This window comes from Schistocerca gregaria, chromosome 6 (assembly GCF_023897955.1).
Source record: "Schistocerca gregaria isolate iqSchGreg1 chromosome 6, iqSchGreg1.2, whole genome shotgun sequence".
In the NCBI taxonomy this organism is placed as follows: domain Eukaryota; kingdom Metazoa; phylum Arthropoda; class Insecta; order Orthoptera; family Acrididae; genus Schistocerca; species Schistocerca gregaria.
In genome coordinates, this window is record NC_064925.1 from 464,708,879 (window position 1) to 464,725,174 (window position 16,296).

General features: G+C 38.8%; 1 protein-coding gene across 2 annotated transcripts in view; it reads left to right on the plus strand.

Annotated features, from left to right (window-relative positions):
• The window catches only part of LOC126278419 (icarapin-like), a 48,545-nt gene extending 37,811 nt beyond the window's left edge, over positions 1-10,734 (plus strand). Inside the window, exons 2-5 of one of the 2 annotated variants that reach the window (XM_049978529.1) lie at positions 4,866-5,018; positions 6,028-6,119; positions 8,594-8,791; positions 10,096-10,734. In XM_049978529.1, coding sequence (XP_049834486.1) covers positions 4,866-5,018; positions 6,028-6,119; positions 8,594-8,791; positions 10,096-10,386 — 734 coding nt within the window. In that variant the 3' untranslated portion in view covers positions 10,387-10,734. Of the gene's footprint in view, positions 1-4,865; positions 5,019-6,027; positions 6,120-8,593; positions 9,347-10,095 lie in introns of those variants that run through there. The other variant, XM_049978530.1, reaches the window with a different exon arrangement.
• Positions 10,735-16,296: the final 5,562 nt, after the last annotated feature.

Sequence of the window (16,296 nt, forward strand, 5' to 3'; positions counted from 1 at the left end):
AGAGAGTGTCACGGGCATGATACAGGGTTTGGAATGGACACCATCAAAACAAAGACGTTTTCTCCCCCGAATGCGTAGACATTTTGTTGACGCCGACCTACATAGGGAGAAACAATCATCATAATAAAATAATGGAAATCAGAGCTTTCACGGAAAGATTTAGGTGTCCGTTTTTTCCGCGCGCTGTTCGAGAGCGGAATAATAGAGAATTAATTGTGAAAGTGGTTCCTTGTACGCTCCGCCAGGCATTTAAGGGTGATTTGCATAGTTCAAAATGGTTCAAATGGCTCTGAGCACTATGCGACTTAACATCTGAGGTCATCATTACCCTAGACTTGGAACTACTTAAACCTGACTAACCTAAGGACATCACACACGTCCATGCTCGAGGCAGGATTCGAACCTGCGACCGTAGCAGCAGCGCGCTTCCGGACTGAAGCGCCTAGAACCGCTCGGCAACAGCGGCCGGCTGATTTGCAGAGTATCCACGTAGATGTAAACGTTGGGCACTGTGAAGAGCTCTCCACACTATAACGCGTAATATGCCACTGGCCCCTCTGCTGGTTTTCCATTGCCATATGACGCGTGGTTTCTAAAAACTGTTTGCCCTTCCTCTTGTAAGCGCAGTGGCAGATCTTCGGTTGGCATTACGAGTTCGCTCAGGTGACAGGTGGCAACGAGCCCGCATGCAGGGAGTACAAAGCACCAGGACGCAGAGGCTAGGAGCACCGGCCCACATACCGGCAGAGTCAGCAGCCTCGCGACACGCCCAGCTCCCAACACAATGAGCCTGCGTGCGTCAGTATTAAGGCAGCCGCTATGGGCGTGGCCTCACTGCTGCAATGTGCTGACACCCACTGCCTAGCTGCAGGTGCGCCCGTCACGAGCTCTGCGACGCAAACAAAAGTGCTTTTGTTCTGAACACGATGAGCCCTACACAGCAAATTTAACAGAAATCAGCAAAGTGTATTCTATCGTAAATTATTCTTGTGTATGCATTCAACGATTTTTAGTTAGATGACTACGATACAGAAATGGCAAGCATATTTCATTACCATAGGCCCTCTGCTGCGTATTTGGTTCTCAATTATTAATACGAGTGCCATAATTTGGATTAATGTCTATAACTACACTACTGACCATTAAAATTGCTACGCCAACAAGAAATGCAGATGATAAACGGTTATTCATTGGACAAATATATTATACTAGAACTGATATGTGATTACATTTTCATGCAATTTGGGTGCATAAATCCTGAGAATTCAGTATCCAGTACAACCACCTCTGGCCATAATAACGGCCTTGATACGCCTGGGCATTGAGTCAGAGCTTGGATGGCGTGTACAGTTACAGCTGCCCATGCAGCTTAATCACGATACCACAGTTCATCAAGAGTAGTGACAGGAGTATTGTTACGAGCCAGTTGCTCGAACACCATTGACCAGACGTTTTCAATTGGTGAGAGATATGGAGAATGTGCTGGCCAAGGCAGCAGTCGAATATTTTCTGTATACAGAAAGACCCGTACAGGACCTGCAACATATGGTCGTGCATTATCCTGCTGAAATGTAGGGTTCCGCAGGGATCGAATGAAAGGTAGGGCCACGGGTCGTAACACATCTGAAATGTAACGTCCACTGTTTACAGTGCCATCAATGCAAACAAGAGGTGACCGAGACGTGTAACCAATGGCACCCCACACTATCACGCCGGGTGATATGCCAGTAGGGCAATGAGGTATACACGCTTCCAATGTGCGTTCACCGTGATGTCGCCAAACACGGATGCGACCATCATGATTCTGTAAAAAGAACCTGGATTCATCCGAAAAAATGACGATTTGCCATTCGTGCACCCAGGTTCGTCGTTGAGTACACCATCACAGGCGCTCCTGTCTGTGATGCAGCGTCAAGGGTAACTGCAGCCATGGTCTCCGAGCTGATACTCCATGCTGCTGCAAATGTCGTCGAATTGTTCGTGCTGATGGTTGATCTCTTGCAAACATCCCCAGCTGTTGACTCAGGGATCGAGACGTGGCTGCAAGATCCGTTACAGCCATGTGGATAAGATGCCTGTCATCTCGACTGATAGTGATATGAGGCCATTGGGATCCAGCACGTCATTCCGTATTACCCCCCCTCAACTAACCGATTTCATATTCTGCTAAGAGTCATTGGATCTCGACCAATGCAAGCAGCAATGTCGCGATACAATAAACCGCAATCGTGATACGCTACAATCCGACCTTCATCAAAGTTGGAAATGTGATGGTATGCATTTATCCTCCTTACACGAGGCATCACAACAATGTTTCACCAGGCAACGCCGGTCAACTGCTGTTGTGTATGAGAAATCGGTTGGAAACTTTCCTCATGTCAGAATGTTGTAGGTGTCGCCGACGCTGCCAGCTTTGTGTGAATGCTCTGAAAAGCTAATCATTTGCATATACTGCATCTTCTTCCTGTTGGTTAAATTTCGCATCTGCAGCACGTCGTCTTCATGGTATAGCAATTTTAATGGCCAGTAGTGTACATCTGTACTCCACGAACCACTTAAGTGCATGGCAGTGGGTATGTTCCTCTGTACCAGTTATTAGGACTTTTCCCCATTCCAAGCACATATGAAGCACAGGAAGAATGATTGTTTAAATGCTTCTGTGTATGCTGTAATTAATCAAATCTTATCATCACAATCCCTGCAGGAGTGATAAGTAGGACATTGTTGTACATTTCTAGGGTCATCATTTAAAGCCGGTTCTTGAAACATTGTTAGAAGACTTTCTTGGGATAGTTTGCTTCTAACTTCAAGAGTCTGCCAGTTAAATTCTTTAAACATCTCAATGACGCTCTCCCTGCAACCATTTGTGTTGCTCTTCTCTGTATATATTCAATATCGCCTGCCTATCCTATACGGTACGTGTCCGACACACTTGAGCAATATTCTAGGATGGGTCACATGAGTGATTCGTAAGCCATCTACTTTGTAGATGGATTGCATTTCCCTAGTATTCTACCAATAAACCAAAGTCTGCTACCTGCTTTACACATGACTGAGCCTGTGTTACTGTTTTGTGGAGCACTTCTGTTACCTTTCCTGTAGTGGGTGTGACCTGGACTTTCTTCTAACTTCTGGGCACACTTTTCTTTTTCAAAAGATCTACAGAAGAGAACAGTTAGAAGAGGAGCTAACTCGGTGGAAAATTCAGTATAGAATCTGATAGGAAGTCCATCAGACCATGGAGCTTTGTTCAGCTTTAAGGTTTTTGGCTTCTTTGCGACACCAGTACACTCACACTTTTCACTCATCTTTTCAGTGGCACGAGTATTAAATTGGGACAATTCTCCTGGGTTTTCCTTCATAAAGGAATATTTGAAAACAGAGTTAAGCATTTCTGCTTTTGTTTTGTTACCCCCCCCCCTCCCCCAACTGCATTTCCATTCTTGTCCGTGAGTGACTGGACACTAACTTTGGCGCCACTAACAGCCTTTACAGAAGACCAGAATTTCTTTGGGGTGTGTAAAAGATCATTTGGTAATATTCTGCTACAGTAATCAGTGAAGACTTCATGCTTCGCTTTCTTGAACTCCAATTTTTTTTTTTTTTTTCACCTCTCTATCTACAGCACTATGCTTTGTTCTGAACCTATTATGCAGTAGTCTGCTTCTTTAGAACTTTCTTTACAGTGACTGTATATCATGGAGGATCTCTCCCATTATGAACTGTCCTACTGGGTAAAGATCTATCCCAAAACAAAATCATTTTTAAAATTAAATCCAACATATTCAACAAGTTGATAAAAAAAACTTTTTTTTTCATATACCAACAATATTGATACTCACGGAAAATTAAAAACCTGTAATAAAAACAAATCACAACAAATGAGGAAAATACTGTTGGTCAGAAACAAAAACAATGAGGAAAAAATGCTGAATTAGCACTCTCCCAAGAGGAGAAATAGAAACAAACACAACGAATGACGGTACTTCCTACCACATTAGGCAATGATAAATCTGTAATTTACTAAAACTGCACACAATTATAGCAAGAAATAGGTAAGAATTTTTTAATAAATATGAAGCCTACACCCCAGATTTGAGGAGTGACAAATGGCCTGCCCTCCCTTCCCCCCCACCCTTGTGGACATCTACGGATGGGTACACATTATTGTTCCGTCGTTAAATCATCACATAGTGCGAGCTTTGGAGTGAATCCCAGCACTACATTACCAGCTACTGTATAATTCTTTGCTTATCTGAGCTGTACTCAAGCAATTATATTTCTGCATTATTAAAGACTGGCCTGAGTGTCTTTGTATATGAAATGTAAGTGTCTCTCCCAGTAAATGAAATAGTGATAGTATCTTCATTACATTTTTATTATTAAAAAAAATACTGCTGTGTGTTGACTGGAAGCTTTTTTTACATTATGTAGTTGAATTTTCTGTTATTTTGGCCCTGATTATTGACATCACTTTCTGGATGTTCAGCAGCAGAACTGTCTGCTCTGTTATTAATTTTCCACCCATAATGTAGTCTCTTGAAAGATTTATCTATACTTTGTGAAACAAATATACTTTCCATGTGTTAGACAGCATTTTCTCTGTCACAAATTTACCACCAAAATTATTTTTAAAAATAAATCAATTGACAGGAAAACAACAGATCTGGGCCTGAGTCAGGCACATGGATTCATATAACTGACAAAAGAATAGAAAAGGAACAGATTTCCTTTCTGTCTCCCGAAACTTCGCTGTACAGAAGTGCGCTGGTTGTGTAAAGTTTTTATGCCACTGAAATATTTTGTCAACCATCACAACAGGACACAACTACTGTATGATAACATGCCTATTTATTTCTTTTCAGGGACATCTTCTGATACAGAATTGGTTTTTGTGCCTCTTGAATCGAGGGCTGGTGTAACGGAGAGTGTGGAAGATGTTGATGACTCTAGTGATGATGATGATGATTTCATCTTCCCATTTGGAGGCTTCTTTGGATTCTCCAGCTTCATGCAAGGTTTGAATACAGTTCTCTTTATTAATGACTGTTTCTTTCAAATGGCTTTTGTTCATTGTGTAACTTAGATCTTATGTCGGCGCAATAGGTAAATTGAGTTCATTTAACAAGTTGAGAGGGCACCCATGGACTCGCCATCATTTCTGTCAGAATGCGGCTTTGTTTTATTTAACTAAAGTTTAAGTGCCCACTAAGTCAGGAACATTATAATTTGAGAATATATCTATATCAATTAATCTTTAATATAGAAATTGGCCAAAGTGCATTTTCATTTTTAATAAGGAAATGTTACATCAGAAAAAGGAGTGAAGTACACTAAAAATGAAGTAGACACAAAAACAACAGCAGTTCACCATTTGAAAGTCCTCTTACATAACAGTGATTAGCTAATGATACTCCATTCCATAGATGTTTATGAAATGTGACAATCGGTCATACAGTTTATACAGAAAAGGTTCATGGTCCACATAGTCACCTGCAAATATAGGACGTGATACACAGAATTTTAGAAATAAATGAATAATGTTGTTTGGTTTGAACATAACAGAGTTTTACCAGCCATGGTTGTATTGGAGGTGGCAAATGACCTAGACTTCCACTTACCTGTGAACTGACTTAATCAGTTAATTTAATGCGGACCTTGAATGACAGTGCAAATCAATATTTATCACACTGACAGAGAAAAAAAAAAAACAATGCCTAACCAGCAATCAAACTGTAGACCTTTATTTGCTCATATTTCTTCTTTAAATACAGTCTCCATCTGGTGATTTTTGTTTTGTGGCCATTAGGCTGTCTAATGTTTCATCATCACCAGCTGGAGACCTCATCAGAGGCTACAACAACTCAGAAAGCCTCCATTATAGGATGCAATGTAAAGTGTGTAAAGGTGACTACCACCTATTTGTTTGCTGTACAAAGCCACAATTATCTCAAGAATGTGAAGTAGTACTTTGTTATTAGGTGCTCAAGACACAGACTACAAAATAGACTCTTTTTAATATTCCAGATTTCATGAGGAGAATCACTGATGTTCTGAAGGGCCTTCCAGACGGAGCATTCAATTTTGGCAAGGAGGGTAACACCACATCAACCACTAAGGTATGTATTGCATAAATATGGTTTTGAGTAAAGCGTATATGTGATCATTTTACCACATCTAAAATAAAATCCCGAGTAAGACATATGAGATTTCAAAATGGAAACAGAACATACATCATACACCCACAGTAGACCCACATATTTTTGCCTATACTATTTTTGAATAAATAAAAAAAAATTAGTAACATTAATGCATTGGAAGCAGGCTATGGAATCATCTCTAGTAATAAATATTAATTTATTGCCTTACTGTTGTTCACTGTGAGGGAGAAACAATTCCAGCTACTTTACCGCATTATTTACACTGGTCAGCCAGAACATTATGATCACCTAACCATTAGCCGTCATGTCCACCTTTGGCATAGATAACAGTGGTGACGCATCATGGCATCGAAACAATTGGTAGGTTGCTAGAGGGAGTTAGCACCACATTTGCATACACGTCACCTAATTCCCATTGATCCCATTGTTTGATCAGATTCAGATCTGGCAAGTTCTGGAGGCCAGCACATCAACTGGAACTCACCACTGTGTTCTTTGAACCATTCCATCACACTCCTGGCCTTGTGACATGGCACATTATGCTGTAGAAAAATGCCACTACTCTCGGGAAACATGATCACCATGAAGGGGTGTACGATACTCCTTGGCCATTATGGTGCCTTACACAACCTCCACTGGATGCATGGATGCCCATGTGAATGTTACGCAGAGCATAACGGGGCTGCCACCAGCTTGTCTACAGCCTTCTAAACAGGTGTCAAGCAGATGTTCCCCTGGAAAACAACGGATTCGCGCCCTCCCATCGGCATGATGGAGAAGGTATTGGCATTCATCAGATCATGCAAAGCTGTGCCACTGCATCAATGTCTGGTGCCAATGGACACATGCCTATTTCAGTTGTAGTTTCTGATGTCATGGTGTTCACATTGCCATATGCATGGGACATCAGCTGCAGAGGCTTAGAAGCAGTTGTACTCTGCCCAGCATTAAAAACTGATATTGATTCTGTGACAATTCACTGCCTTTCCTGTTTTACCAGTCAGCCCAACCTTTGGTGCCTGACATCTGTAATGAGGGGTGGCTGCCCAGTCATGAGACATCTGAATGTGGTTTCACCACATATTGAAGACACTCGCCACAGTCCTTGAACACCTGACATGTCCTGCAGTTCCTGAAACACTTGTGCCAAGCCTCCGGGCAATCACAACCTGTCCTCGGTCAAACTCAAATAGATAGTGCACCTCCCCAATCCTACACATGGACAGCATGCAAACTGATACTACACGTGCCATGCGAGTGTCTGACTAGCAGTCATCACTTGGCAAGTGACACTGCTATTTTCTGGAAGGCTTTATGTTGATAGGTCAGTGGTTATAATGTTCTGGTTGGTCAGTGTGTAAAGTAGTATGTGTGTGCTTTTGCAGACAACTCTTCATTGTCACTGCCTGTAACAATGCTGAAGTACATAGACTAAAGCATACAGTAGACCCTTGAAATTAATGATTAAAAATAAACTAAGATCAGGTGAATTCCATCTCCAAACCAGATCAATGAATGAAGTACACATTTGACAGAACTACACTTTTTTCTTTGTGTTTAATTGTAAAATTCAGAAAACCATTAAATTTCGATGTATAGTATTCTTCTTTTCATTTATTCCATGTCTTTTGCAAAAGACATACCCCATGCCCTCAAAGAGACGTAGACTGATTTTTAGATTTTTAAAATTTTTCAACTAAAAAATTCCACTTCTAAGTCATCTTTGCATAGCATTTCTGGTGTATAGAGAAAGAGGGTGCAGAATTTAAGATACTAGACTCGTACAGATAGACTGTTTTCCTAAATTTCTTAAGGTAACAAAATATTGGTATTGTCCCATTCAAGGACAGTGGGGGCAGGGGCACCTGCCCACCACCCTCGACTTCTTTTTACGTGAACAGAACACCCATACTGCTCAGCCAAACTGATATCCATATTAATTCAGTATCAATCTGAAGAAATCCATAACATATAATGGATAATGAATAGCAGAAAGAGTACCTAGAGCAATTTGCCATGATATCTAAAAATTTATTTTCTTACTTGCTGCGAAACCAACACAAGTCCCTCTTCAACCTGGATCTGTTGCTATTCGCACTTGCAGTTTCTTTAAAGACACAGCTGACTTTCTTCCCCATTTGTTTCCAATCCAAGCTTGAACCAGTTTTCTATTTTCTCATTGCTGACAATATTGAACTCGAGTTAAATTTTGCTTAATTTCACAGAAAGCTTTCAAAGACTGTATTGTCCTTATTTTAGAATACAATTTATGTTTCCAACAGAAAGTATGACAAATATAAGAAAATAAGCAAAAATCTCCAAAATTTACACCACTGCTTCCTTACTAAATAATAAATAGGAGACATTGCCCTTTTCCACAAACTTCAGAAAGACATATAGAAAGTATAAAAACATTATCATTTCTTTTATAGGTTGTCGGAGGTCACGTCATTACTGTCAACGAGACTGTTTACAAAAATGATGATGACACAGGAGTCTACAAAATTCAGGTGATTGAAGTAAAGCCAACAGAAGGGGCTATTGATTCAGAGCAGAACCCAACTGAAACATCTGATTCTGCCTCACCTGAGCAAGTCAGTGAAAATGACAATGAAATTCCTAAGGGAAAGGTGGGTTCTGATGGTGATGAACTTACAGCTTGAAGTTAAGCAGTTGCAAGTGTGCCTGCATGAAAGACTGATGATACCTTGTGCGATTTAAAAGCTGCTTGCATAGAATTTTCACATCAAAACATCTTCAGACCTGTCCTGTATAAAATAGCAGCTTAATAACTTACACACACTACTCACATTTTCACCTTTGAACAAAAATGTTATTGAAAGAAACCAAATGAGCCTTGTATACTGCAAATTTTTATTCCATAATTTTAAAAGCAGTCTCACGTACTGGTATATGTACATAATTTATGTGTAGTATTATATAAAAAGTGCATTTTGCTGTATATAAATTGCAACAGTAAAACTCTGCTGTACTTGACAATAGTGAATCTCCATGAGGCAGTATTATAAATTGGAATTAGCTGATTCAGTATTGTAGGCTTGTGCAAAAATCTGTAACCGTAGGTTGTTATTTTTTCAAAGTGTATTAATTTTGTAACAGTATGTAATGTATTACACAATGCTTGTGCATGTAAAACAAATATAAGCACAATTACATGACTGAAAGTTTTATGATTCATTTCGGAATAAACCATTTACCAGAATTCCTTTAACTAATTAGTTAAATATCTCTCTCTCTCTCTCTCTCTCTCTCTCTCTCTCTCTCTCTCTCTCTCTTTTTCTTTGTGTGTGCCTAATTATTGTGTTTGCATATTTGCTTCCTGTTTTGCTTTTTTTGCATGTTTATTTGTAACTAAACATTGTGCTTCAGCCACCTTTGTGATGGGATTTTACTAGTTCTGTTTTCCAAACACTAATACAAAAGAAAATGCACTCAAACTGGTAAATTCATAATACTTTGAGCAATGGGATTTAACAAAAATGCCTGATAGGTAGTACTTTCTAAATTAATTACTACTATTACTTTTAAACACAACACGCTGAACCTTAGATGAAATGGTAAAAGGGGAAACTAATGAAAAATGCAAAAACATCTTTTACTGTTTTCTTTGAATTATTGTGAGACACAAAATTTTGTAGTAACTAATCAGAAATTCCTTTTTTCATTGTGGTAATCTGAACGTGTTTTCATAACTGCTTAATTATGTTTTTCTTTCTCACTCTAGTAATGTATGTGTGTTGTATAACTGCTTAATGATGTGTTTGTATCCTATCAAAAATTGTTTCTAAATAATTTGGGGTTAAGGTTTTTATTTATTTTATGTTTTATCATGTTTGTTGTTACTTTCTCTATCTGCATGATACTGCTGATCTATTACATGTTTTTTCATTTCTCTGTTAATTTCCTAATTTAGACTGAAGACGTAGCCGAGAGATTTGACAGAAGCTACTCTGAGAACACAGAACTACTTGAGTCTCCTGAATATTATTCTTCTGTTTTTTATGACAACTTGGACAATACCATAGATGCTGGAAGATATGTCGATCTCAGTCGTGATACTTACGTCAATGCAGTGCTCAGTGATCAAGCAGTAAAAGGTGGAATGGTCATGATTGACCCTGATGCAGAATTAATTGATGTCAACACTGGCGAAGTAATAGATTTCTCAGGCTTACAGAACACCATCAACGAAAAATTCAAATGACAAAGCAGATTAGTGTTGAGTATCACCAAAGATTATTCATGACAATAATTTGTGGCATAACATCTAACAGAAAGGACTGTTAATGCAACTTGCCATGAGGACTGAGAATGCTACATGTCTCTTGCCAAGATGTGAAGAAGAAGATTGAAATTAATTTATTTATTGAATCCATGCAACGTGACTCAGGATAAATGTTTTGTACAAAGTGAGTGTGTTTTGTTGTATGTGTGCGTGAGTGTGTAATACAATTTTTTGAAATACAATTATTTATGTGTATGTATGTGAAAAGAGAAAAAAGTTTGTTAATTTTTTAAATTATTGTAATTAAATTTTTAATTGGAAATCTTACATGAAATTCTTTGTCAGTAAATGAGGAAGTTTAAACAGGTAACTATCACACTGTCTGTGTACTGCACTTCTTGCAATCATACAACTTCTTATCCTGGATGCTCTTGGTTCCTCATCATCACACAGCATGGGTACTCTGGCACATTCTGTGAGAACTAACTTTGCCTTCTTGTGTTTTCAAACTGTAATGTATTGATAGTTCCCAACTTTTAACATCAGTCATACTTCAACTGCGTGGGTAGGCTAATCATTAGATTCTTAATGCACACAGGCCAAAGAATATTTGGATGAACAACAAACATCTTGTAACATATGCATTTTGATAGTCAGTCAGAAGATTTGTTTATGTTCAGGAACGAAATTTTCCACTCATGCCTAAATGATTTGCATCAAGCTGACTGCTTCTAACAAGTTAAAAATTCAATTTTTTGGAACTGTGAAAAAGTAAATATTAGTGCTGAAGTATAATGAAAGAGATGAATAATTGACAATTCATGTCACCTCATGTACATATGAAATCCTGATTAGGTAACACATTACAACAGACACAATAAATACATATAAAACATAAATGTACACAGAAATATTGGTGCACTGTCCATTACTCTGCTTTCATGACATTGCAAGAAAACACTGGCTTGCACAGTGCTTAGGTGACGGGAACTTTACAAGAAAGTTGCCAACAACAGAGAATTATCAACATTTTGAAAACCTTGTCATCATTTAAATGTCATGTAGCGATCTTAAATTTCTACCCTGGGAATGATATTTCATATGGCTCTCAATTTGCTATAATTACACAAAACTTCAAGAGATGCTATTGTCCTTAGTAGCTCTTATAATTATAGTACAATAGTCCTTACTGAAAACTTATTCCTATTTCACCGGTTTTTACACTTTCTTATTAATTTCTTCTTATTTGGTCATACGTTTACCCGCAATTTTGAAGTATTTGATCAGAAAGAAAACCAGCTGTTGCTTCTTTTGTGCTATCCATTCTTGATTAGTGCAAGGTAAATTTTGTTTTCCAAATAACATTCTGTGTAATGAATCTGAGACTATTTGTACACTAGTTTCCTGCTTTTCCAGCTGTATACAATTGAAGGTTTGAGTCTAGAGTGGTGTCATCAGTTTAATTTTTGTCATAGTTTTCAAAGGTACCTCAAGTAGAACTTATGGCACATTATTCTACAAAGAGAGATTGACTGAAGTTGAGATTCTCATCTTTGAGCATTACTATATAGATTGTTACACAATGTGACAAGTGCAAACATTTGTTTGGGACTGGGATCTTTTAGGTATTGTTAACACTTACTCTGTTTACAAGTGAGACCACGTGGGTCAGGGAATATTGATTAATTATGAGGTTTAAAATGAAATGCAAATACAGGGTGACGATTAATGAACTATATGAAATAAAATCATTGTAATTGCTGGTTGGTTTTTGTTAGGATGTTTAAGCTGCACGGTGGCCATGGGGCATGATGGGAATTAGTATGTGCATGTGCACATGCCTTGTTTTTGAAGCCCACTTTCTTTTGGATGGGTTCATCAATAAGCAAAATTGGCTCATTTGGGGGACTGAGAATCCACATTTCATGATCAAGAAGTCTTTTCACCCTCAGTGGGTGACTGGTGGTGTGCAGTGTCCAGTCATGGAATAAATGATGCAATATTCTTTGATGTCACAGTGACTACCAAACAGTATGTGAAGGTTTTGGAAGATTGTTTCATCCCCATTACCCAAAGTGACCCTGATTTCGACAAGAGGTGGTTCATGCAAGACAGAGCTCAACCCCATTGAAGCAGCAGTGTTTGATGTCCTGGAAGAGTACATTCTGGCTCTGAAGTACCCAGAGGCCACTGGCATGGGCCTCGATTGTCTGCCATATTCTCCGTATCTGAACATATGTGCCTCCTTTTTGTGGGGCTATATTAAAGACAATGTGCACAGCAAGAACCCCAAAAATCACTGCTGAACTGAAAACAGCCATTCGGAGGTTATCGAGAGCATCAGTATTCAGCACTTCCGCAGGTCATGCAGAATTTCATTATTTGTCTGCGCCACATCATCGCCAATGAGGGCAGGCATACTGAACATGTCATAGCCTAAATCCAAATATCGGTAGTGATGTCTAAATGTTGAATAAAGTGTGTGCAGGCCGTAGTTTCTAACTAATTTACATTTTTTTGTTTAAGACAGTTCAATAATTGTAACCCTGTAAGAACTACACTTAAGTCACAACAGAATTATCAGTTGCCTGTTCTATGATACACAGCGACTAATTGAAATTTTCAGTACTTTGTGTCACAAATTAGCTATCATATCTCATTTTCATAGCCTTACTACATTAACTGGGGCACATTATTCTGTGATAAGCATATTTTTTTTTTGTAATTATTATAACCCTTTTTCCAGTTGCCAATACTGAGTGGTAGATTTTTGGCAAACTGATTTAGAATATGGAGTTTCAGAGCAATCAAAATTCATTTTGTAAGTTTTGGTGGCTCTGAAAACGTATCTCCCTGATTTGAATGACTGTTACATGTAGGTCTAGGAGCTCTACTGCAGATATGGTGTCAGGGAAGACCTCAGGGTACCATCCTATGCCTCCAGTAAGTACGAAGTACTGTTTAGAAGTGAAACTCAGTGACACTTCTCCAGTTGGAAAGACTAAAGCATTTCATATGGAGGTAGATAATGGAGTTTTCTATTAACTGGTTCACAATATGATGATATGACAGCCCATATGGGAGATGTTGGAAGCAGAGGGAATGGCACCAATATGCACAGTGTTTATTTGGCTGGAGACCACACCAGCAATCATGACAGCATATGGTGCAAACAGTTGTATCGGGTTATAGGTTGCAGTCTATTTGTGAACAAGCGATGCCCATTGAGTGGATCACATAATTGTATTTAGAGAGTGGTGGAGAGGTTAAAGATGAGAAGTGACATTCACAATATTCCAGAAAATATTACAATCTGAAAGATTGTCTACATAACTGACAGAAGTTCTTTGATTTTGAATCAAGACAAAAAATCTGAGAAGTATGTGGTTATGTAGATAAGGACTTGACAGTCATTTGTGCCAGTAGAACAGCATATAACTTACTGAACCAGAAAGTTTGTGTGTGTGTGGGGGGGGGGGGGGGGGGGGCTAGCATTATCTCCTCTCCCACTAGATAAAAATGTTCTTTACAAACAAAAGTCACACCTTGCCCCACCTTGAGTGCAGGTGTCTGTTCACTACCTGTTTGAAGAAAGATGCAACATAACATTTTGACTACTGATTAGTAGCAAGTGCAACCAGAAAAAAGTGTCAAGATATCTTAGAACTTCCAAATAAACAATAGCCTTTCATTTGCTTTTTGTAAATCTGTGCCTGTGTAAGTGTTACTTCAAAGTATCTGCAGAACAAGAGCTGTGATTCATTTATCATGTTGTTAATGGCTAAATTTTTACTGTTTTTGAAGGACACACTTAAATTTCTCTACATTAGAAGTTAGCTGTGGATCTTCACAGCAGGCTGATATTTTGACAATATGTAACTGGATACAACTACAATTTTCACGAAAAGTAATTTCCTCCCAAAGATAACTGCACTGCCTGCAAAAATTTCTAAAGTGTGAATAATGTAATCTACTGTGTCATTAATGCTCAAGAAGAATGACAACAGTTCTACTGAACTTTCCCGGGGCACAGATAAAATTGTTCCTGTAATTGTGGAAAACATTCCATCTACAATATTTTCCTTTTCAAAAAGTTATCGGTCCAGATGTAGATGAATATCTGGTCATTTTGTTTAGTAACCATCTGTGTGGCACTGAAATAATTTCTGAAGACTCCAGAAGCACCAAATCTACATTGGAACCTCTGTCCATGGCTCTTGGATATCATGTGTGAAGAGCACAAGTTGGGATTTGAATGGGAATTGCTTCCAGAATCTATATGCCATTTGCAAGAGAGAAAACTGTTGGGGTCTAGTTAGGTAATTATGTTCAAATTCAGAATGTCACAATTATTATAGATGTAAATGTGAGGCTTGTGAGGTAGAATTTTTATGAATCAGTTCTACAGATTTTGAAAACTTGTTTTGTTTCACACAGTGGTAATTAAAATGCTTAATTATGTAACATTTCATTTCCATGGAATTATGAGTTCATACATTTCCAAGTGCAGTAGACAGTACAATGAGCAACCCACAATTGAGAACTATGCTGTCATTAAGAAAATGGTACCCTAAAAAATAGAACAATCTTTATAACCAGTTTTCGTCCACTTTTTTGGTAAGATGATACACAAACAGTCACAGCAAGAACATGGTCAAGGAAATTTAATATGGACTGGAGAAATAAAAATTTTAAATTAATAGTGCAGCCTTCCGCAGAATGAGAGTTTGAAAAATTGATGCTGCATTACATCAGAAGTGAGACTGGTTAGAGAGTACTTCCACATCAACATTGTAATGAACAAGAGCTTACAGTGCAAAGAAAGCACTGTAGTAAAGAAACACAAAAGAGTTCAGCCTATAAAAGCAATATCTCAGTAGCATAATACAAACATGACAAAGAGATGTCACAACATTCCAGACACTGAAAACATGGGACAGAAGTAATTGGTTTTGAACTACTCTATTTCCTTCTGAATAAGACCACTGAGGTCTGAATACAACTCTAAAAATACTGCATGAGTGCTATGACCACAGCTGACTAAAGGTGGTGTAAGTACTTTACAGTTTATTACTACAATAGGGAAAAAACCTCAGTCATTAAACATAACTAAAGATGGTGCTACATAATTCATCACATAGGAACAAAGACAGTCCACACTCTCAATTACATGTTTGCTTGACTGGTTGCATCACAATAGAGCCCCCACCCCTCCTCCTGTTGAGTGGAGCTCCTGCGATGAAACGGAATTTGTGCTGAATTGTGTTGCCCACTCATGCAGACCAGCACTGGTATCGGTAAGTGAGAGCACTCTTTGAGAGGACGAGGCCTAGTGATGTGAGGATCTGTAGCAGCTGACTACATTGATGATGGTGGGGCAGTGGATGGAGCTGGTGGAGTAAAGGCCTGGTCAACAGGGGAAGGTCTAGAGGCAGGCATCAGCTGATGAAAGGCTGCCACTGTGTTTAGCGAAAACCCAAGAGCATCATATTGTGAGAATCTCCTAATAATGGAGAGAGACTAATCTAAGGCAGTTGTGCAGATGCTCTGTGACATCTTTGTGAAGCATGGCATGGTTACACTGAGAGCGGTCTTTATGGACAAAAATGGGTGGGTTCACTTAGTGAAACACCTTGAAGGTCCAAAATTTGAGGTGTAGTTCCTCATTTAGAACACCAATGACTGAGCACCTTCAGGATGATCTTGTTGCATGGAGAGAAAATCCAATGGAAGTCTCAGTTTAACTGTACCGCATATCTGCTGCTGAAGTGCCAAGGTCAATTTTAAACACAGTCCACAGCCCGAGTAATACCAGTGGCAAGGCAGTCAACCAGGAAAACTTGTGCGGCACAACAACAGTTCTACATTTACATCTACATCTATGTGATT